The sequence below is a fragment of the Sciurus carolinensis genome, chromosome 4, assembly GCF_902686445.1.
Source record: "Sciurus carolinensis chromosome 4, mSciCar1.2, whole genome shotgun sequence".
Lineage (NCBI taxonomy): Eukaryota > Metazoa > Chordata > Mammalia > Rodentia > Sciuridae > Sciurus > Sciurus carolinensis.
Genome location: NC_062216.1, coordinates 8,460,381 through 8,483,258, shown reverse-complemented (window position 1 = coordinate 8,483,258; position 22,878 = coordinate 8,460,381). Strand labels below are relative to the sequence as shown.

Genomic DNA, 22,878 nt, shown 5'->3' with positions numbered 1-22,878 from the left:
GATATGGTCAGGGGACAGCAACAGGTTAGTTCTAACCCTAGTGTAGCACCTGAGCAGGATGCCCCAGTGTGGCCATCGGCATGACCAGCTGTGACCATGGTCCCAGTATCCAGGTCCCAGGACACTGTGGTCCTGCAAGATACTTAAGACCTCCGCCCCCAACCTCCTCCTGTGTGGATGAGAACGAGGATCACTCCATGCATCCTACAGAAGCGCCCTGAGGATCATGGACGCAGCGTCCCCAGCTACAGGGATGCTGCCATGGTCACTGACTACAACCCTCGAGTGGCTGGGAATTCCAGGAGGTTCACACTTGCTCAGTTTGTTTTTATGACCACACGGGCCTTCAAATAGGCTGGTTGAGTACTCCATTCACTCCACAAAAGTAAGTAGAAGATACCTCGGGTGCTGGGCTCGAGTCTGGGACCCAGCGGCTTTTCTAAGGGTCTCAGGTGAGATTTGAGAACACACGTTTGGCACAGGATCATGGGCATGGCCCACACCAGGCTCCCACTGGCGGCCTCGTCTGAACTGGCCTCCCCCGTGGACTTCACCTTGTTGACCCGCGACGTTCACTGGGTCCCGGCCACCACCCTGGCCTGCAGCAAGCACCAGGGCTCCAGAGGCAAGTCAGACGCTGTGATTCACCAACGCCACGTCACCAGAGCCATGGTCAGCCACTGGGCACCTACTGTATGCCGAACAGAATAGTCGTAAACCAAACCTCCCTTTGGACTTATAATTGGGCCTCAGAACGATCATCACAGAGGTGGGGAAGATTACAAGATGACAACTGAATTCTATGGGAGCGTGTGCCGGGGACTTGAGGGTCTGCCAGGGAGAGATGAGCCTTGACACAGCAGGAGACTCGACAGGCAGAGCAAGGAAGAACTGTCCAAAGGGGCAGGCTGCAGGCCAAGTCCCGGAGGGAGCCCAGGGCGAGCAGGCTGGGCTGGAGGAGAAAGAAGGACCCTGGTCATGGGCCTTTTAAGCCACGGGCCTTTTAAGCCACGGGAACCGTTGGGCTGACCCTGTGAGCAGCCACGAGGGCCGTGAAGCAAGACACCAACACGGTCCCAGGTGGTCACTGGTGTGTGGAGCCGGGAGGGCATGAGGGGCAGAAACCAGGCTCAGAGCCCGGGCGAGAATCCCTCCGCCAGCTCCACCGAGGCCTGGCGCTGGGTGCAGGGAGGAGAAAGGACTCAGCCACCATTAGGGGACAAGGTGGGTGGGGAGGGGAGGGGGAGTCGAGAGGGGCTGGAGAGGCCAGCTCAGGGGGCCGCCCCTCTGCCAGGGAAGGAACCTGGGAGAACACACAGAGGAGCCGCTGCGCAGGCCCTGTGGCCTTGGCCAGGAGCGGCGGTGAGGCTGGGGTTCTCCGGGAGGGAGCAGGAAAGGACATCCAGGGGGCGACCCACCCTGCCGCATCCCGGGCTCCTCAGCAGGGCTCTGGACGCGGGCACTGAGCAGGGAAGAGACAGACTTGCCCCCGGGTGACCCGTGCGTGCCAGGGACTTCCAGGGTGGAGAAGGCAAAGCCGGGCAGCAGAGGGAGCCAACCCCTGGTCCCGGACTGCCACGCCTGCTGTTGAACTTTGGGGCTCCTCTGCAGAGCAGTTTTCTGCACCCCAAGCCAGAGCGACATCGCCGGGAACACGGGATGCCAGCAGCCCATAGAGAAGTGGGGCCCCAGGCCCGGGGGGGAGGTGTCTGCAGGACGGAGGACGGGAAGACGCGGACGAGCCGGCGTCTACAAGACCCGTCTTGAGCTCTGGAGGAAGGGGGACCTGGGCTCCCGTTAGGACAGGAGCCCGAGGGGAGCCTGGTGCACGTGGGAGAGATGGGGGAGGCCCGAGCCTCCCTCCGGTGGGAAACAGCTTTGAGGCAGAGGGAGGCAAGAAGAAGGGGGACTGCAGGCCGGGGACCTGGGGCGCAGCGGGAGGAGGAGCCAGAGCAAGCAGCCCGGGCGCTGGGGCGCCCCATGACCCAACAAAGCCGCGCCCCACCCTCCCCAGGTTCCGCAGACTCGCAGTGCTGGCCCGTCTCCTGGCAACTGGATCAGGCATGGCGCTCCTGACACCCCAGGCAGTGAAGGAAGTCTTCCAATTTCAGGTGAAGAAAGAGAAGGCGGCCCCACGGTCCCGTGGGGGGCGGGTGCCGGGAGCGGCTCCAGGGCAGGTCTCTGCCGGGGACGCCCCGGGCACCCACCTGTCCCCACACTGCCTGGGGTGGGTGCTGCCCACCCAGTTGGCGGCTGTTGGTCAGGCCTGCAGGGCCAGCCCCAGGCGTGGCGGAGCCGTCCTGGAGAGGAGACTGCCCCACCTCCCCAGGGACCTCGCACCCCGAGGGTCTCAGGAGTTGTGCGCCCACGCGCGGGGAACAGGGGCTTCTGCTGACGTGAGGGGAGAGGTGCAGGGGTGCCCCACCTGGGTCAGCAGAGGACAGTGGCCATGGAGGAAGAGGTTCTAGTACTGAGGACAGGGGTCTGGGTTCCCTCTGCCACCAGATCTGCCACTGGCCCCCAGGGTCTTCCCGGCCAGAGCATCCTTGCCCCAGGGGACGAACACCTCTTGCGTGGTGGGTCTCCGTAACCCCACACCTTTTTCTACCCTGCCACCTTAAGTGGCACTTGCATCTCCTACATGTACCTGTAAGAACCTTCTGGAAGGGCTATAGAACTTGAAAGTAGTGCGCTCTCACCTGTAGCTAGGAGAAAAGTCACCCCATCAGTCTTCTCCTCCCAGTCTGCCAGAGTGCCTGAGTTCCCACCAACTAAGATTCATTCCTTCCGTAAAACATCGCCTTGCCAAACATCTCGTCTGTCAGTCATTTACACGTTAGTATGAATTTCACAATCAGATCAATAGGGTAACTAGTTGAAAGTGGTCTTGGGGGAAAATCAAATTGTAGGGAAGAGGGATGAGAACCATAATTCAGAACTTGAGACCCACGGAAGGTACACAAACCTGAGCCTGCAGAGGCCAGCATGAAAACTCTCAGGGAAACAAGTTCTACAAAAGAGGACAAGTCCCCAGAAAGGAGAAAGAAATCTGCCTGGAAACCAAAGCAGAATTCTCCCCAGGCAAACCCACATTCCCCACCCTCCCAGGGGTCAGGAGAGCCCGGAGGCGTGGGCCTCCACAGTACCTGGCCCCGTGAGCACAGCATCTCACTTCCTATACCATGTCCTGCAGAAACCGAAAGGTCGGGAGCACCTGCGGAGACTCCTGAACTGGGAGGAGTTTGACGAGCTGAGGGACGCGCGCAGGAGCATCCTGCTGGACACCGTCTACGACAGCGTCATCTTCGCGGTGGGCAAAGGCTTCCCGTGGGTGGAGGTGGTGCAGGTGGTCAGGTTCACAGAAGAGCTGCTCACGGAAACCAAAGGTACTGGCACCCGCTGGGGGCACCCTTGAGCCCCAGGCCCTCCCTCCGTCCTCCGGCTAGTGTTCGGCCTCCTGGTGCTGCCCAGGCGCTCCCCATGGCCACAACCTCCGGGTCTGCAGGCCCGGCCGCGCTGGCGGGTTCGCTTCTGTGGTGTTCACTCTTCTCAACCTGGATCAGGGGTCGCCGGCCGCCCTGCTCCAAGCCCTGGCTGGACTTCTCACGCTGCCCTGAAGGACAGACGCCTTCGGGCATCAGCTCGTGCCGGGTGCAGCACGCTGGGAGGCCCTGCAGGTCTGAGCTTGCTGCAGGAACGGGGTGCAGCCTGGGGCACATCTCTGCCACCCCTGCCCTATGCACGGCCGTCACGGGAAAGGAACCTGATGGCACGTGGTCACATCGTCCACCTCTTGGGCTCCGAAAGGCAGATTCATTCGTGAAGTAAACACTACGCACAGAATGGCCCTTCCGTGGCTGCCCGCGGCGCAGTTACCTTGGCCAAGAATCATCCGGGGGGTCCAAACTCGAGGGCGAAGGCTGCTGAGAAATGGGGTATTCTGAGAATCCCCCCTCGGCATGCTAACTGGGGACCAAATGGAAAAGGCTTCTAGAGTGAAAAAGACTCCTCCCTGCCGAAGTGACCCCAGGGACCTCGGTGAGAGGCCACCCCAAGAGTGGCACGTCCCTGGTGGGCAGCAGCAAGAAGCCACCGCCTCGTGGTGGGGGGCAGCTCGAGCCCAGCGCCTGCATCTCCCCAGGGAGCCACTCTCAGGGTGCGCCCGGGGGCTCCCCAGCAAGCTCTGACGGCCCAAGGCCACAGAGCCCTGGCGAGACCGAGGAGACGCACCCCACTGTGCCCTGGGGCCCCCGGGGCTCCCGTTCTGTTCCGGCCATCGGGTCAGGCGTGTCCTCGCCTCAGGAGGCGCCAGGCAGGGATCCTGGAGTGAGTAGGCTTCGTGTGGTCCACGTATCCCGAGTTGACTGGGAAAAAATTTCTTCCTGGTATTTTTATGACTTTTTTACATTTAATTTTTTTTTTTATCTTGAAATTATCTCCGAGAAAGTCTAATGCCATTTTGACGATGTAGTGGGCGTTGGAGGTCCTCCTCGGGCCTTCTGGGTACAATCAGCAGCTGCCCGGAGGCAGACACATGACGCCCTGCTCCCTGTCTTCAGCACGCCATGATCTGTCCCTGCACGCTGTGCCGGTGTCCTCCCCTGAGCTGCTCTCCATCCCCGCTGGCACCGCGTCCACCTCCGTCTCTCGATGGGGCCACTGCTGTTGAGTCTGAATTCTGCAGCCCACTCACCCACCGCGTCCCTCCTTGAAGCCCCTGGGGCCTCCCCTGGCACGTCCTGGGCCTGTGGGGATCAGCCTGTTGGCTGCTCACACCCACGTTCCCTCTCACTCTCTGCCTGGCCACATGCCCTCAGTGGCCTTGGCCGGGGCTTGAGAACAGCATGGCCCTACCCATGGCCCAGCTCAGAACCCCTCAGCCCTGGCCTCCACTCCTGGTCTCCCCAGCTCCCGTCAGGGGCCTTCCTGGCACCCTCTGGGTCCCACCTCCCTTGCCCACCACCACGTGCAGGCACAGATCCGCCCATTGCACAGCTCTGCAGAGGTTTGTATCCAGAGCCCACGCTGCCCAGCAGGAAGAAGAATGTCACCCCAGGCAGGTGGGAGATCAGACTCCGGTTCCCATCAGAGCCCTCCGTGGGCCCGAGCCCCAGGGAAATCCTGGGTGACATGCAGACCCAACTCCCGGCCTGGAGACCAGGAGCCCTGGAGCTTCCTGCATCTCAGGGCAGTTGTGTCTCGTGGGCCTCTCAGACCTCAGAGCTGAAACCTCGCTGGAAGCAGGAAACCTCTTCCTCTACTGCAGTGGCTCCTCACCAGGCCACCAAGGCTCACCAGCTTCCGCTGACGTCCTCCAGGGATCAGGGAGCTGACCCCTTCCCAGGTAACCTCCCTCCTAATGAGGATGTTCTCCCTCTTATCTAGCCTACTTCTGCCTCGAGTGCCTCTCCTTCGACGGCTCCTAGAAGCAGGGTACAGGCCCCGATGGTGTCCGTCAGGCTTTATCTAATGTGACTACTGCGTCTTCACGCTTGGGCCGGAAACTTCTGTCATTCTTAACCCGGCAGGGTGATCGCAGACCCCGCCACCCCAGCTCCCCACCGCTGCCCGCTCCTTGCTGCCCGCCCCCCGCCCATCCTTGTTATCGTCTGGCACCCTGATCCAGCGCCACCTGTGATTGCGTCAGCGGGGGCCGTGCACGAGCAACGACAGCACAGGGCCGGGAGCCCACTGAATAAATCCTCGGGGGACGGTAGCCTTTACTTTAGGAGGGGCCGTGGGACAACCACCAGGGACAGAGACAGAGGGAGTGGTCCAGAAACGTGGCATGGGCCCATGTGACCTCTCAGACCAGTTTCAAACCTCCAGGAGTCAGACCAGCCTCTGAAAGGACAAGGCCTGGGCAGCGGACACCCGGCCAGGCCCTTTCTCCTCAGGGCAGCGCTGCCCTGGCTGACCCTGCCACGCAGGCAGTGGGGCCAGGTGGTGGCTGGGATACGGGGTGGGTGGGTCTTTAACCACAGGTGCCCCACAGGTGAAGCCAGTTGCAGACTCGTCCTAGAAGTCAGGGTTGGAAGAAAGGAGACTGCCCGCTTCTCTCTGGGCGGCAGAGCTGACTTTCGGGAGCCACCTGAGGCTGGCTGGGGCCGGCAGGGCACCGGAGCCACACTGGACCACGCGGCCAGAGCAGGGTCTCCAGGGATGACACCTGCTAGTTCTGGAGATAGGAAGGCTGCCCAGAAGCCATCTCCTCGGCAGCACATCACAGAGACACTCAGGGAGCCCGCACAAGCTCAGCTCCCTCAGAGGCAGAGGCTAGACTCCAGCTGCTGCCTCCATTGCCTCTGAAATTCCCCTCCTAGGCCTGGCAGAGCTTTCTCCACCGTCGATGCCAGTCTCAGGGTGAGTTCTGGGGTTTCTGGAGTCCTGATTCACTTGCCAGCTGTGACAGTGCCTCAGCCTCCCTGTCTCCATCACTCATCTGCGAAGTGGGGACGGCCGAGGGGTGCTTGTGTTCATTGCTATGAAGCTCTTGGCAGAGTGACTGGAACGCAGGACAGGGTTTGGGCCACACTCCCAAGTGCTGAAGTTCAGAAAAATAAAAGTCCTCAAAGTCTAAAATCTCTTACCTCTAAATTCTGAAGACAAAATTCTGGAAAAAATAATTTTAAAATATTTATTGGAAAGATTTTTTAGCATGGAAATTTGAGAAACTCAAAGACATGAAAGAGCTGGGGTCATGGCACATGCCTATGATCCCAGAAGCACAGGAATCTGAGGCTGGAGGACTGAGGGTTGAGGCCAGCCTCAGGAATCTAACAAGATCCTGTCCCTCTTCAAAAAAGTGAGATAACACTTAACAAACCACTTTGCAAAACAAAATAGACAACATTTCCAAGGCACAGACCCTCGGCACGTGAGAGACAACAGCACGGGTCTAACAGCTGCAAGCCAACCACCCAAATTCATGAGAAACAGTTCAAAAGAGAAATGCCTGCAGAGGCACCGGTCCCCAGTTGGTGATCGTGTGCACCCAGCCTTCCACCTGCGGTTGTCTGAAGCACCTTGACCGACAACCGGGGCAGACCTCTCAAGAGCCACGACGGGTCACCACATCGTGTGAGTTGCCCGGACAGCCGAGATCCCCAGACATTTCATCCTTCACGGATGCCAATGTATACAGACAGCAGCTCACAAAAAAGAATAAAAGACATCCGTGTTAAGGAAATTCCAACATTTCCACATGACGCAATGCACACAGAGTCTCCATTGAACAGTGCACCTTCGAGGAGTCAAATTTACAAAACAACAAACAAACACTGCGTGTGATGAATTAGGACTCCCTCAAAGCCTTTGCATGGTGCGTTCCTGTATTGGAAATGATACAAAGAAGAATCCAATAGCATGACAAACTGCACAAGAGATTAATATGGACAGATTAAAGCAATGGGAAAAAAAACTGTAAAAAGAAAGAAAAGGGAAGGAAAATTCTAAAAGGTCAAAAGAAAATCTGAGCTAAGAAAGGCATAAGAGCTGATTTTTACAATCACTGACTAGATTTCAAAGTCTCCCGTCAGAACCTAGTTTTTTTGTTTTTTTGGTTTTTTTCCGTTTTTCTTTTAGGACATGGCTCCCTTTGGAGAACATGCTCACATTTACTCTCTACTGAGTGATGCTCTTTTTGCAATTCTCCTGTGGCTGGAGCTTTGCCCACATGGGCATTCCCTATGAAACCGTCCCATCTTCTGTGCCACGCTGAATGTTCTTCCAGGCATGTGGAAATCCATCCTCCTTTGCACTTGCACGCAGATCCCAAAGAGGGTGCCAACAGTATTGGAGACTGAACAGGGACACCTGTGTGTGTGTCCTCTCATCCTATCTTGTACATAATTATTTTCAAACCAGGCAGTAACTTCACTGGCTTCTTCAGGCAAATGCAGCTTTCATTCATTCAAAGCTCCCGGAGGTTCATCAGTTGGAAGGAATGCCAACGCAGACAAAGGATGCATTTGTAAACTCAAGTTTTTATCGTCGTCGCATCCACTCATCTGAATTCTCTGCCAAATGCTCTGGGCTGAATGGGAAAACTAACTTTATTGTAACACCTTGAAATTTGCCTTTAGAAGCCTTGATCACACCTAATTCCAGATGTCGTCAGGGTTTGGGGATTCAGTTGAAATCCACTCTCTTCTGCCAAGTCTACCAAATCTCCAGATAAGCATTTTTAAAGTGCTCTTCTTTTCCCTGTTGTAATACATAATCCTGCAAATAAGTTCTAGAATTGTGAGATAAACAGGGGCATGAATTGTATGTTTGATTAAAAAAAAAATGAGGTTGGTTTTGAAAGTGCCATCCATTTGCCAAAGTCAAACATGCTAGTTTTTGTTGTTGTCTTGAGACAGGTTCCTCGCTGTGGTGCCCAGGCTAGCCTTGAACTGCTGGGCTCAAGGGATCCTCCCGCCTCAGCCTCCTGCGCCCTAAGAGTGTGCTAGGCTGCGTCAGCAGTAGATAGAAGTCTGTCTCCGTCCGTAAGCAAATTCCCAAGTCAGAAGGGTTCACCAGTAAGGCACTTTGTAGCACAGGGGAGGCTCTCAGCGCACATCATCGAGGTCCTGGATGTCTGCATTCTCTGACAAAGGTCATTTTTCGAAAGCAAGCCTGGTGCTGCGTGCACGGAGCCGCAACAGGACATGACTGATCCAGCCCCTATCCTGTGTGCGACCCGACACGCCAACGCCCTCCCCAGCACCCAGCGTCCCCACACGCAAACAGCCTGTCCTTCCTCCTGCATGGGAATTGCTGCTTTTGGATTTCAGCTTTCGGGATTTCAGCTGTCGGGACGGCACCCAGAGCCTCCCGCGTCATGCCTCCCGGTTCAGCTGCTCCCTGCCTCCCCCGCCCTGGACGTCGCACACTCTCCCTGGCCCTCCTGCGCTGCCTTGCTCACCCTCTTGAGCCTATTCACACTGCGTCCCGCCAGCTTTGTTCAGACTCAACTCCCCAGAGTCCTCCAACCGGATGGCAAGGAAGGCTGAACCAGAGAGACTTGAACCCCCCAGTGGGGGGCTGTGCCTTTTCCTTTTTGTCCCCTCTGTCCTGAGAGCCAGACAAGGCACATGGTGTCAGTCGGTGTTGAATGAAAACTTGGATTAATTAAGGATGAATGGGTAGATCTCGATACCCACAGTGACAGAGGTGCCCCAGGGAGGGAAGGTCGGGGTGCCCGCCCTGTCCAGGTTGCTCCAGCGATGCTGTGTGCTCAGTGGTGTTAGAGGAAGCAGAGCAGAGCGAAGAGGCACCAGATCTGCAGCCAGAAGGCCTGGGTTCGAATCCCACCGCCTCATCTGTTTCTGCTAACCTCGAGAACGGTTGGGTATCTCTCTGTGCCTCTGTCTCCTCCTCTGTGAAATGAGACGATAACAGTTCCGACCCAGAGGGCAGTCGGCAGGAGGAAACGGGGCAGGACGTGCAAAGTTCAGGGCAGGTGACTGGCACACAGTAAGCGCTCACTCGGTGTTAGCTACCACGAGCTCCCCGTCCAGAGGCGGGTGGACCACAGATGTGCACGGTCCAGGACGAGGAGCTGGGTGCTGTCATTCCTTATCTTTCCTTCATCTGCAGATGGGTGGGGTTATGGCTAGCAGAATGGAGGCCCCGGCTACCTGAGGGCTGGCCCTGACCCGGCTGCTCCACACGGGCACATGTGAGGAGGCATTGCTGCCCACCAGCGTGAGCAGAGGGAACCGTCCACTGCCTTGGCCAGGGGCCCTGGCATTGAGGGCAGGAGCTGATGGAGCCGCCAGATCAGGCTTCCCATCTTGCTCCCTCCCCGCCTCCAGGGCATGTCAAACTCATCAGGCGTGGTGTGGACGCAGACCGCCGACCCCGGGGCCCACGGGCCAGCTCTCCGGCAGTTCTGCTCTGGCCGGCATCCGCGCTGGCTGCGGCTCCTCTTGGCAGGTGTTTCTCCAGGGCTGCTCTGTTGTGGCTAATCCACGGCTAAGGATGGTTGAGCTCTGTTTGCGTACTAGATAAGGAGGCTGGCAGACAGTGCTTAAGGAGGGTCATGTTTGCACAACAGTGACTCAGAGCGGGACCAGGACGGCTGCCAGCTCAGCCTATCTCACTGCCCCATCGGGCCCCAGCAGAGGGAGGGAAAGGGCGGCCATTTATTCAAAAGCATAAGCTGATTCCATCCTGGCAAAGGGCTCACCAGGATGTTCTGGCCTCAACTCCGGGTCAGAAGAAAGACTTCTTCACTTGGCACTTCACAGCCAGCCTCCAGGAAGCCCTGGACAGATCACACCCAGTTGTCCCTTGAACCAGGGGGATGAAGTCACCTGCCATGGCACAGAGGTGCAGAATTCTTCCAGTGTGGGACACCTTGGTGGGAGGAAATCCCAGGAATGGGGCAGATTTGGCAGGCTTCCCTAGGCCGGGGAGGCTCGAGGCGGAGAGACAGGGTGCTCGGGAGGCCCTGCGCTTGCTTGGGGGGTGGGATGGGCAGACATCCTGCCTCCAGTTTCGCTTGGTGAGGGAGGGGTGTGGCCCACACCCACCTGCTCACCCACAGGACCCTGCCCAGTCAATCGCCTCTACCACTTTGGGCACAGGCCTCCCTGGGTCCATCTAGACACCCAGAGTAGGAAGACCCCCTTGCCTGCTGGCCTGGCGGGCAAATCCCACGGCTAGGAGAACTCGCTGGCGGAGGTACAGGGAGGCTGGCCAAGTGTTTCATGGTCCTGGTATCTGCAGTTCCACCCACAGCCACTCCTGATTCTTCAGGAAATGTCATCCAGGCCACCGTTGGATGAGGAGGTAGCCACCTACCTGTCCCTGACAGCTGGGCCTGGAGGAGGCAATGATGCCCCAAGTTTCCCCAGGAAACTCTTCTTCTGGGACATGGGTGGTTGTGCCTGAGGTCTACACGGCCAGCCCCAAACCTTGTCCCCATGTCGGGAGCCTCCAGCATCTCAGGAGCAGCACAGCCAAGAGCAGGCGCCACCACCTGCAGTGGACCCTCCTCCCTCCAGCAGGGGCAGGACAGCCTCAGCCCAGGCCCAGGGAGTTTTGGGGGCAACTTCTTTGCTGAAATCTCCACAGAGGCCATTGATTGGGGTCTTTGAAGAGCATTCATGGGACAAAGGGGAAACTGAGCCCCTTCCTCTGCTCAGGCCACTGTCATGAAGTCCCACAGAGCAGGCGATTCAACACCAGGCGTCTGAGTCTGCATGGCTCTGGAGGCTGCAGCCAAGATCAAGGCGCTGGAAGGCCTGGCTCCTCCTGAGCCCTCTCTGGGCTTGCGGATGGCCTCTTCCCGGAGCCCACACCTGGTGCTCCCTGTGCATGTCCTCTTATGAGGACACCAGTGACATTGGATGAGGGCCACCCATGTGACCTCTTTTAACCCTAATAGCCTTTTTAGACCCTGTATCCAGATGCAGTCACCCTGAGGTACTGGGTTTGGGACTTCAGCATATACGCGGAGGGAGGTCACAGCTCACCAGGTGACAATGTCATAAGGAGGCTCCTACCTCTCCCAGTGAGGCCACCCACCCTCCCAGGTGGCCTGGCGTGAGTCTGGCCGTTCCCATGCTGTCTGTCTTCACCACAGCCTGGTATCACATGCAGAATTACAAGGGGAGACACTGAGGCCCAGGGAGGTTGAGTCTTGCCACGGACACACCTGGAGTCGGGGCTTCCGGATCCGAACCCACGCCCGTCTGATGGCAGAGTACACCCCTACCTGGCAACCTTGCATCTTGACGGGAACCTGGTCATGGGGCGATAAGACCTGAGAAGCAGGAAGCCCAGGAGAAGCCCCTGCATGCGTGGGATGAGCTGCTGGGGTGCAGGAAGAACGAGGGACCAGGGAGCCACCCAGACGCTGTGTGCCCAGGTCACCTGGAGTTCCCAAAAGTTGGGGCCAGGACGGATCCCGGCTCCTGGCAGGAAGGCCCTGATAGGGTGAGTGTCCCAAGCCCAGCTGAGAGGGTGAGCTGTGTGGGCAGATGTGCAAGGATGCTCAAGACCAGAACCGCGGCCCTTCAGTGTGACCACTTGCTCACCTCTTACTTCTCACATCCGTCCTTGGCCAGCTGGACTTCCGGGCAGTCTAGGAGCCCCATATCAGGGGGTTAGGGGTTGTGTGGAGTGGCTGGCTCTTGGACTCACACAGTGCCAAGTTCTGCTACAGTGGAGTTACTTGGTGGCTCTCACCTCAGGGGTGACAGCGAGGCTTAAGGGTGATCCTCACCAAGCCAGAGTCAATGGCAGAGCTTGGCTGGGAGGCACCCACAACACCTCAGCGGTGGTTTCCGGGACTGTCAGCTCCATGGAAATCCCTGCAGCTTCTTTGAGTGAAACAGACCAGGAGGTTACGCGATCCATGTTCCCCATCCGACCACACATTTGCGAATTCTTTCTCCCGTTCTGGAACACACAGCTGTGAGTCTCTGCTCTCACTTCTCAGAAGACTCACTCCATGGATGAGTGCCTCTCACTTCTGGAACATTCTTCCTACAATTGACCCATCTCTTCAGACTTCTGCCTGATGACCCTGTCCTGCTACCACTCACTCCAGTGGCCATTCCAGACTGAGTTGTCTGGAAGTTGCCCACCTTCCCCGTAAAAGGCTGACCAGAAAGGCTGTCCCTTCCTCTCCCCTCCAGCCCCATAACTGGGGACCCAGCAACTTCAGCCATCCTTCCTGTTGTTGTCACCGTGACCCTGGAACAAAGAACTTCCCAGCACACTGTGCTCACCTGCTCCCCACTGCCCCTGTGGTCAACAGAACCACCAGGTGACCACCTAGGATGGAGGCCACCCCGTCTCCAGGACTCGCAGTCCCAAAGTCATGCCTTGCCCTGGGAGAACCCAGGGATTTCAGATTACCACCCACTGCCCCGGAGGGGGGGACGCCGGTGGAGGCCTAAGGAGGAGGAGGAGGACAAGGACAAGTTTATTTATTGAGTGCCTACTGTGTACAAGCCACTGTGAGCACTGGATGCACAGGCTTTCCTCTAACTCCTCCGGTGAGCTTTCTGCTGTCTCCATGTGCAGATCAGAAGGTCGAGCCTCAGAGTACAAAGCGAGCCAGGCAGCCAAGGCCAGAGGGACAGCATCCCTGCGAATCCCCAGCCCCACCCCCTCAGCAGGGCCATTCTCCTGTGCTGTGGAGGGCCGGGCTTTGAGTCCATGCCCATCATGATCAGTGTGGCCTTCTCGTGACAGTGAGTGGTGACCAAGAATGGTGAGACACAGGTGGAGTGTCCAGACCAGAACAGCCTGCCTGGTCCCAGGGTGCAGGGGAGGCTCATGCCGGTCAGCACGGTCCTCCTTGACCCACCAGGCTGGCCTGGGACATCAGGAGGGACATCGCTGGTCCTTCCCTAGAGGGATGTCTGGCTGCACCAGGTGACCCAGTCCCTCTCCCTGCAGCTCCACAGGTCGCTTTGCATCGGCCCCAGAGAACAGGTACTGCCAGGTGACCTCTGTGCTGGAGCAAATCCTGCCCTTTCTCTGGGCCTCAGTTTCCTGGTCTTTGAGCAAAGGGATTGGATTCGCTCAGTATTTCCTGCGGCGTGCTCCCTGGTCCAGAGAGACTGTTTGCCTCAGGAGATTTGAGAAACGCTGGATTGCTTTGCACTTTTTGATGATCTGCTGAGCTTGTGACCATACTGAAACTTCATTTAATTTCCCAGGATCCCCTGTATCTTAAAGGACTCTGGTCACGAAACATGCATTTTGATGCAATACCCATTGCAGAACGTCACTTGGGTTGGGGGCCCTTCCCATATCCATCTCCTACGAAGAAGCCCCTTGGAGCCAGATGCCTGGGGTTTGAATTCAAGCTCTGCCACTTACCTGCCGTGTGCCCCTGAGCAAATCTCCCAGCCTCTTTGAACCCATTTCTCGAACAGGTAGACGCGATGGTGCCTACACTGGCCTCGCTGAGCCAGGAGGGTCTGGGAGCCTGGGTGGCCGGCCGAGCCATGGCATGTTGCCGGGGGAGCCCCTGACCCAGAGGGAAACGCCAGTCTCCTGCCGTCACAGTGCTGCCACCTGGTCAAGGTCTCCAGCAGCCCCTGCCTGAGAGCAGGGAAGGGACCCAGAGCCGTCAGGGGGACCCAGGACAGGGCTGGGTGGACAGGGCAGGCCCATGCTTTCCTCTGCCGCTAACCCTCCTTCTCCAGCTCTGGGCGCCGGGGTTCGGGAAGAGTTAAGCAGCCAGGCTGCGGCCTGACCTGGTTCTTCCCCTTGTAGCCAAGACAGGGCAAGCAGACGGGCTGGTCTGGGGCACTGGTGGCACCTGGCTCCTTCTGCCGTGGCCACCCGGGAGGGGCAGCCCCTCTTCCCCATGGCCTGCCCTGTCCACCCTGGGCGGCTCCTTGCTGCAGGCCTGGTGCCCGAGACCCCCCTGCCCATCTGCAGGCCTCCTCTGCTCCTCCCTCCGCATTCCTCGCCGCCTCCTCTCCGGCAGCTTCCCTCACAGGTGCTGGCCTCCAGGGCCTTGGGGACGGATTTCAGGAAGTTCCCAGCGGCCAATGCAAATGAAGGCCACTCCCTGTTATTGAAGAGCACCGAGCAGGCACAGATCTGCTCAGCTGGAGCTTCTCCCTGAGCCTTAATCCTGCTGCTGTCTGAGTCACTGGGCTGCAGAGAGCTCTGGTGTGTCTATGGCCAGCTTTGGATGAGGAACAGAACTGGCCCAAAGAGAGTCTGGGGGTCACAGGTTAGAATCCAGCCAGGGGCCGTACTACCTTGTTGACTCAGGACAAGGTCCACACTGGTGCTGTAGGAGACCCGCGAGGGTGGCAAGCCCCCAGGAGTACTTGCCCACGTCTGCCCGAGCACCTAGCACAACCGTGCCTCCGAGGCTTCTGGGTCAAGTCTGGGCTGTGTGCATGACCTCTAGGAGGAACAGAGAAGGCAGGGCTGGCCGTGGCGCAGAAGGCAGGCACAGCCACTCGCTTGGAGGGACAGAGACCCCATCCCATGTGCTGCCAGGCCAGTCTGGAGCACAAGTAGGGCAGTTTCTGGCAAACTCAGCTCCAAGGACTCTGGAGAAGCCCAGGTGTCACCTGGTGAAGCTCACACACAGCAGCTTCTGGCCCGTGGTCCAGGTTTGACGGTCAGAAGCGAGGTCCTCATTCTCATCTCTGAGATCCCTCCCTTGGCCATTCCTGCCCCCTCCACAGAGCCTCCACCTTCCCTCTAAACCCCACCTGGCCTCTGCTTCCAGCCTCCAGGCCTCTGAGGTTGGGCAGTTCCACGGCAGGTGTTCACGTGGTGACCTTGACGACCTGTTGCGTGCTCAACCCAGAGCAAGCTGCGTGCAGAATCCTGAAGCAGTTCTGGGGCTCCCAGGCAGCCCCGAAACTCCTCCTTGGATGTCCTAGAAGCCAACTCTTTCGTGTGGCCTAGAGGCTCCTCCCACCCACCCAGGAGCTCCTCCCCCCGGCAGCCCCCAGGTGACCGTCATACCCTTGGGCCTCATCTGCCCCACACCTGGCACATGGGGGCACTTGCTGAGCGATGCTTCTAGAATGAAGTCCACTATGCCTCCAGCAAGTTTCCCTGTGTCCAGGAGAGGGGCCAGGCAAGCTCCTCACCCAGCTGCAAAGGGATGCCGTGGCGGCCCGCTTGGGAGCCCGCGTTCCCGTGCAGGGGACGAGGAGCACGCACGCAGGTGGAATGCAGATGTGAGGCAGTGACAGGTGCTCTACAGAGAGAGACCACAGCACCGAGGGGGATGGGGCAAGCCTGGGGGTGAGACCTGCGATGGGAAGGGCATCCTAGGGGTCTGCCTGCTGGCCTCACTCACTCTGGCCTGCTCACTTCCAGCCCTTCTCAGGCCTTTCAGCCCCTCGTTAGGCCAGGCTTTCTTCAACCACGGGACCTTTGCACATGTGATCTCCTGCCTCCCATTGCCTCTCTCTCCTCCACCTCCCTCTGCCCAGAAAATGACTCTGACATAACCCATCTGGGCCCCCCCAACTATCCAGATAATCTGCTTTTTCTACTGTGCCCTCCCAGCTCCCGGTGCGCTGTGCAGAGCTAGACTATCTGTGCGGCTTCTCCCTAGGCTCGGTGCCTCCCAAGGGCCTGGAAGAAGAGCCCTGAGCATGGAGCTGAATGAACGAGCAGCTCGTGGCTGCACTCCGCACAGTGGAGTTGCTGTGCTTGCCCACGAGATGTCTACCAGGCCCCCGTGGCACATGGTCCCAGCGCTGGCCCTTGTGATAGGCCCCCAGGGCTGTCCCAAGCCCAAGCTTCCCACAGAAGGTCCTGGGAGCAGCGTGGGCTCCTTGTGGACACCTGCCACCCACACCTGCTCCTGCCCCAGCCCCCAGAAGACAAGCGTTGGCTCGGGGCATGGCCTTCATGTCCCTCCCATCGCCTGTTGTCCACCTGGGCCTCAGGCGCCCGGTCCGGCCCTGCTGGAGGCCATGCTGCTGCTAGCCCCACTCTGTCCTCCCACCTCCTGGCCCTGGGTGCTGGCCAGCCCCTGGTGGCCTCTGGGGCACAGGAGGGCACCACCTTCCCCAGGAGGACCCAGCCTGCAACTGGGCTCGCCTCCGCACAGTGCTGCTTCTCTTTCTGGGCATCGTGATTGACGGGTTGAACCGAGGGCCTAGGTGCGGTAGAGAAGCCCGCTCCCACTGAGCCGCACTCCTGGGCCTCAGCCATCGTGATTATCTGCTTTGGTCTCTCCGGCAAGCACACTGAGGGCAGGGGACATGTCTGAAGTACCCAGCGTTGCCAGGACCTAGCACAGTGCCGAGTGATTGACAGGCTGCCGCCGCTGAGAGGCTCAGCAGCTGGCTGGCAAATGAAGCTTGGATGGAAGGAAGGGAGGGCGGCAGGGCTGGTGGATGGATGGGCCGGGGGCTCTCCACAGAGGCAGACGAGCTCTTCTCTCCTACACACCTGCTGACCACTGACTGGCAGGCTCCAGGCACAGCACTGGGGCCCATGGCCCCATCTGGTCCTCCACAGCCTGTGACTCATTGTGGTCATCCTGCCTTTTACATGTGAGCAGGCAAAGGCCCCGTGTCACGACTAGGCTGGACAGCGCCCAGCCCTCCACACCCAGGACCCCGTTCTGAGACAGGAGCACAGCCGGCATGGGACGGTCTGAGCCTGCTGGCTTGCCCTGAGAGGAGGGTGGCCCAGCCCAGGGACCGCCAACCCTGCCCCAGGGTCCAAGCCTGCGAGAGGCCGCCTCTTTCCCTTGTGGGGAGACGCAGTCTCCATCCAGCACATCCCAACGAGGCCCAAAGTGGAGCGGCGGCTGACCACTAAGACAGCAGCCCTGCCCCAGGCCTCTGGGGAGAGGAAGATGGATAGTCCCACACCGCCCAGGCGGCCTGGGAGGCAGCGAGCGTGAACAAGAAAGGAGCCTGCGGGGTGGGGTCTGCGGGAGCCGGGAAGGGGTGTGTGGGCTCCCAGCTCCAAGCTGGACTGCATCCTCCGTAGTGGCCCTGGAGCTCCAAAGGCGTTAAAGCAGTGACTTGACGGACACCCGGCCCAGCTGCTCCTGCAGAGGACACGCGTGGAGAGCAGGAAGGCTGTGGCCAAGCTCGTAGTGCACCCCGGGGCCAGCGTCCCTGAGAACGTGGCCTGCTCCCACACAGGCTTGACTCTGTGCGTCCCGGGCCACCACAGCTGAGCTGGAGACAGACCTCATGACCGCTGCCCTGAACTCCCAAAGGGTCGAGAGCAGCAGGGGACAGGAGGGGACAGGAGGCAATGCTTCCCTCTCAGGAGCTTTGCCAGGTGCTACCCTCGGAGCTGCCCTTCTCCTGGGATCAGTAACATTTGCCCCACTCTGTCCCCCCAGCCACCAGGCAGCGGTTGCCGGGGCCTTCGCCCTCCCGCATGCCCCACTCTGACCAGTTCCTCTAGCAGCCCGTCTCCTTCCTAGAGAGTTCAAGTGGGAGCACTGAAGCCAGCTAAGTAAGACTTAAGACAGTCCAAGACGAAACAGGCAGCGACGGGTGACCACTGGAGGCGGGGAAGATGACATGGAAGCCAGGCCGCCGCAGTGGTACGCGCCTGTGACCCCAGCAGCTGGGGAGGCCACGGCAAAAGATCAAGAGTTCAAAGCAGCCTCAGCAACTGAGTGAGACCCCGTCTCAGAATAAAAACTATAAAAGGGCAGGGGTGTGGGTCCATGGTTAAGTGTCCCTGGGTCAATTCCTGGTACCAAAAATATAAATATGTATATATACAATATATCCATGATGTATATGGTATCCATATATATATATATGGAAGCCAGAGTAAGAGGGAAAGCTGTCTGCTCCACAGTTCTCAAGCGGCGGGCAGAATCAAAGCTGTCGTGGCTCTGAGGGCGGACTGCCGGGCCATCGGGCCGTCAGGTGATTTTGCCCCTGCCCCTCTGTGCCCACAGGCTGCTCCATCACGGAGGCGGTGACGATTCTGGGGAACAAGCTCGGAGCCTACCAGAGGCAGTTCAACACCACACACCTGCTGGCCCTCTGTGACTACTTCCACAACACCTTCATCCGCCACTACCGACTCTACCAGTACGTACTGGGCCAGGACCAGGAGGTCAACCTGACGGTGGCCCGCCTGGAGGTGTGCGCGCCGCCCCAGCCCCTCCCGCTGGCCGAGGGCACGGACAGGGAGGTGTGGAAGCACGAGCAGCAGGTGGCCGAGCTGCAGACGGCCGAGGTGCAGAGGCGCGCCAGCATGCTGCTGCTGCAGGAGACGCTGCGACTGGAGCAGGCCCAGCTGCTGCAGAAGGCCTTCGGGGGCGAGGTGGCCCCTGCAGAGCCACAGCAGACCCTGAGGAGAGAGGTGAGGCTCCCCGCCCCGCAGGCTCGCCTCCACGGGGCTCAGCCAGGCTGGACTCAGACAGATGGGCCCCGTCTTCCACACGGAAGGCACAGAGGGACCTGGAGCCTCCTGCAGGCTGTGCACGCAGAGAGGCGTGGAAACTCCCTGCGGGGCAGAAACCCACGTCCCCATTTTGATGTGAGACAAAAGAGGCTCAGAGAACTTTGCCCAAAGTCCCCAAGCTAACGTGGTAGAGTTTACAGGGGGTTTAGGGTCCGGCTGACCCTAAGCCCAAGTTCTCTCACTGTGTCATTGTGGGTCTTTGGCTCTGAGGAGCTGCAGATTTTCATAATGCCCTCATCTTCCCACAGAGCCAGCATCTGTGGAGGCCGGGGGACATGGAGGAAGGGACATGAGGGAGGGGGATTTGAGGGTGTGGCCAGACAGGATCAGCAGAGTCTGGCATGTAAATGTGAGACAGCAGGTTGCCCTACAGATGGGTACAAAGACCCCAGGCCCCCCGTTGCCAGCACCTCCGTAGGTAGCTCTGGCCCTCCGGTGACCAGCCTGGCAGAGTCTAAGCCAGCTCTAGGTGTACACAGGCCCTGGCACTGTGTTGGTCACCTGGTCTTTGTACACAGAGACAAGCACATGTGTGTGTAGGTGTGTGCCTGGGTTGTGGGCACTGGGGGTGGGGAGGGCTCTGTGTTCCCAAGGGGTTTTATTTGTCATTTATTTTTGGTTTCTGAATTGTCAACTGTAGAGGGAAGTATTCCCTTAAAATTCAAAACTGTATTTGGAAAATCTCTAAGGAAACTGAATACAACAGAATAGATGATACTCATCCAAGGCTAAGTCTCTAGAAAAACAGCCCAGTCAGATGCCATGGAACCTCAGCAGCCTGCACAGTGGTGCATGCCTGTGGTCCCAGCAACTCAGGAGGCTGAGGCAGGAGGATCACAAGTTCAAGGCCATCCTGGGCAATTTGGTGAGACCCTGTCTCAGAGCAGAAGAATGGAGTTGGAGCCAGAGCTCCATGGTAGAGTACCACAGTCCCCAGCACCACCACACAGGCATCCAAAGGAGACGCACTAAAACCAAGCACCAGCCTGTCTCAGCCCCCTCCAGGGGCCTCGCTGTAGAATACTGGGCCAGGCCCTGGAGGAGACCTGCCCCACCCTGTGGCCACTCCTGCCCACTCTTCCCAGCCCCCTCCAGCCTCCTCGTGCTGCCGGCCCCATCCAGCAGGGCTCGTGAACCGGAGGCCCCTCCACATGTGCCCTGGCAGTGCGCCTGAGCTGGAGGCCCTCAACTCCATGGAAAAGGCTGGAGCACCCGCTTGGAGCCCGTCTTCCCCAGGACCCACGGGAAGAGCAGCATTTTTATTTTAAAAAAGGGGGGGACATTCTGAGGCAAATGTAAAATCCTGCGTGGTGTAGATCGCTAAACCATGCGATCTCAGGTTTTTTACAGCAATGGGATATTCAAGGGTCTCCCGCCACATCGCTGGATAGACATAATCTCTCCTCTGCTGGCTGGTTGCTCGGGCAGGAAACTGGAGCAAGCAGTTGCATGTCCCTGTCTCCAGGATGCTATAGTGCCAGGAGATGACAGAAAGGGTTTCCTGGTGGCAAGGCAGATTGTGGCTCCATTTTCCTTCTTCCCATGGTTGGCTGACGGGACGTGCCACTTTCTGAAGCAATCCCCTTTCTGTCCCGCAAAGCCTGTGACTGGGACTTTGAGATGTGAAAGTGGGCAGGGAGGGGCTGCCCAAAGGGAGTTTGCAGTGAGCAGTTGACACAGCCTTTCCTGCTGCCTCCAGGGTGGCGGTGGGTGGAGAGGAGGACAGTGGACACGTCTTGGTTCAGGATGGGGCTGGGGAAGGGCTGTCTGGGAGGCCCTGTCCTCGGCCCTCCGCAGAGCCCTGCTCACCAGCATCTGTCCCCGCAGGCTCTGGAGCGCCTGGTCAGCGAGGCCATCCACATCCAGATCCAGTGCCTGCAGGAGCTGCTGCAGTATGAGATCCAGGTCACTTTCGACATCTTGGACCTGAGGCTCCAGAAGAAGACGATGAGTCTCAATGCCCCTGTCCCCTTCCCACCCATCACCGGCAATTTGGGACGAGAGGACACTCACCAGAAGTCCAACAAAGGGAACAAAGGAAAGAAAGCCAAAGCTAAGAAGTAAAGGTTCCTGCCCACCGTGCCCAGAGGCGACTGTGGGAGGGGCGGTATGTGGTGTACTCAGGACCCAGCAAATCAGAGGCTTCTAGTGATTAAAAGAGGAGAGCAAAATGCAACCTGTCTCCACCTTGGAAACCATCTTCTAGCACCCGAACCCAGCCCCAGCCATGTCCCCTGGTAATGGGAGAGGGCTCCTGCCTCAGCTCCACACAGGCACAGGGCTTCCTGTTGGTGAGGGGTCACACAGGGGTGGCAGAGCCTGAGGGGTGCGCCTGGGTAGGGAAGGGTCAGGGAGCCCAGCACCACCAGCAGCAGGCACGGGGCTTCCCCTAGCTGAGGAACAGCTTCTTACCCAGGCGTTCACAGCAGGACGGGCTCAGGAGGGACGGATGGGGGCGGGGGTCTTGCAGAACAGCACACCTCCAGGAAGTCCCACCCCACAGGAGGTCAGAGACCTGGCACAAGTCCTGCTCTGTGCTGGTCAGCTGTGTCATTCTGCCTGTGTCCCTTCTGCCTCTGGCCCCTGCTGTCAGGTGGGAGGTTTGTGGGTGTGGCTGAGGTCCCATTCCCACAACATCCTAGGAGAGAGGCAAGACCAGGTTGCTATTCCTGTGTGTCAAGGGTTGCACAGTTCAAGGGGGTCAGTACCTTCTCAAAGCCACCCATCGAGGGAGCTGAAGCACCAGGCCCGGCCCCAGGCCTCAGGACTCCTGTACCACACACTGTCAGAGAGGGAGCCCCTGGCTGCCACTGCATCCTGGGTCCAGCACTGCCCACCACAGAGGCTCTGGAAGTAGGCCGCAGAACACTGGCTAGCCCTCAAGTAGGACGCAATTACTAGCCCCCTCTTGCTGGGCTCTCTCCCAAGTTGGGGGGCTTACTTATTCCATCCATACCCCACTTCTTCAGTGTTCCCGTGTCCAACCAAAGGACCCCAGAGGGCTGAGCCCTTCTCCACTCAGGCCACCAGACCAGGCTGTGCACAGTGGCTACTCGCACCGTCCACTCCAGGACACCTGGGTCTCCGCAGAGACCCACCTATATTGGGTGGACTCCCAGCCTGACCAGGTCTGTCCTCTTCACACCAGCCAAGCCACCCCAAGGGGGCAGATGCTGCAGGGCTCAAAGAGAAGAGGGGTTCTGCAGCCCTGTGTCCGCAGCGGCAGGCAAGTCGCTCCTGCATTCCCCGGGCCAAGCTTCCCCTGCCTGGAGGGTGGGTCTCACCTGCAGACTGAGGCAAGAATGAACCAGCAGCTCGGATCTCCTGCCTCTGACCCAAGGGGTCTCGGGAAGCTCATCAAGCTTCTCAGGTATAGAAGGCTGCAGCTTCTAACGAGCTGGAGGTTCCAGCACAGCGGGGGAAGATGAGGCCATCGGCCTGCGCTGCCCTGCCTGCAGACCCTTCTGCAGGGCACAACCCTGGGTCAGAAGGCTCTGCCCTCACCATCTCACTCACCCTGGGCTGGCCTCCAACACTGTTTGGCCTCCACTCAAGGTCAAGCGGAAGAGGCCTGGGCACTCAGCATCTGAGGGGCAAGGTCTAAGAGGAAGAGAGCCTGCTGCATCTTGAGGCCCTTTCGAGCCCCTAAGCAAACTAACTGGCAGGTGGAAGTTCAGATGCCAGGCAATGGGGCTCTGAGCCGGCATGGGAGACCCGCTCTCCGCAGCTCCTACTGAAACCTGTAGGCTTGGCCAGAATTTTAAATACATGTTCACATGCAGCTGAGTTGCATTATGAAGGTGGTGGTAGGGGGGTCACCAGGGCCTGAAATAGGGGGAAGCCACTGCGGAGTGGCTCCAGGCCCCTCCAGCAGGAGTTGAGGCACAATGGGCGGGAAGCCATGGAGCTAAACGGCCTTCTGTGGATGTCAGGTCTGGGGCACTGAGCAGCCGTCTTCCTGCAGAGCCAGATGAACTCCACGGCTAC

The 22,878-nt window shown here is 58.9% G+C and overlaps 1 protein-coding gene across 1 annotated transcript; it reads left to right on the top strand.

The window, feature by feature from the left end:
* Positions 1 to 2,063: 2,063 nt before the first annotated feature.
* C4H8orf74 (chromosome 4 C8orf74 homolog) lies at positions 2,064 to 20,955 on the top strand. The gene is made up of 4 exons (XM_047551376.1): positions 2,064 to 2,111; positions 3,194 to 3,386; positions 18,380 to 18,789; positions 20,719 to 20,955. Exons 1-4 carry the CDS (start codon positions 2,064 to 2,066, stop codon positions 20,953 to 20,955), a joined length of 888 nt encoding a protein of 295 aa, XP_047407332.1.
* The last annotated feature ends 1,923 nt before the right edge of the window (positions 20,956 to 22,878 follow it).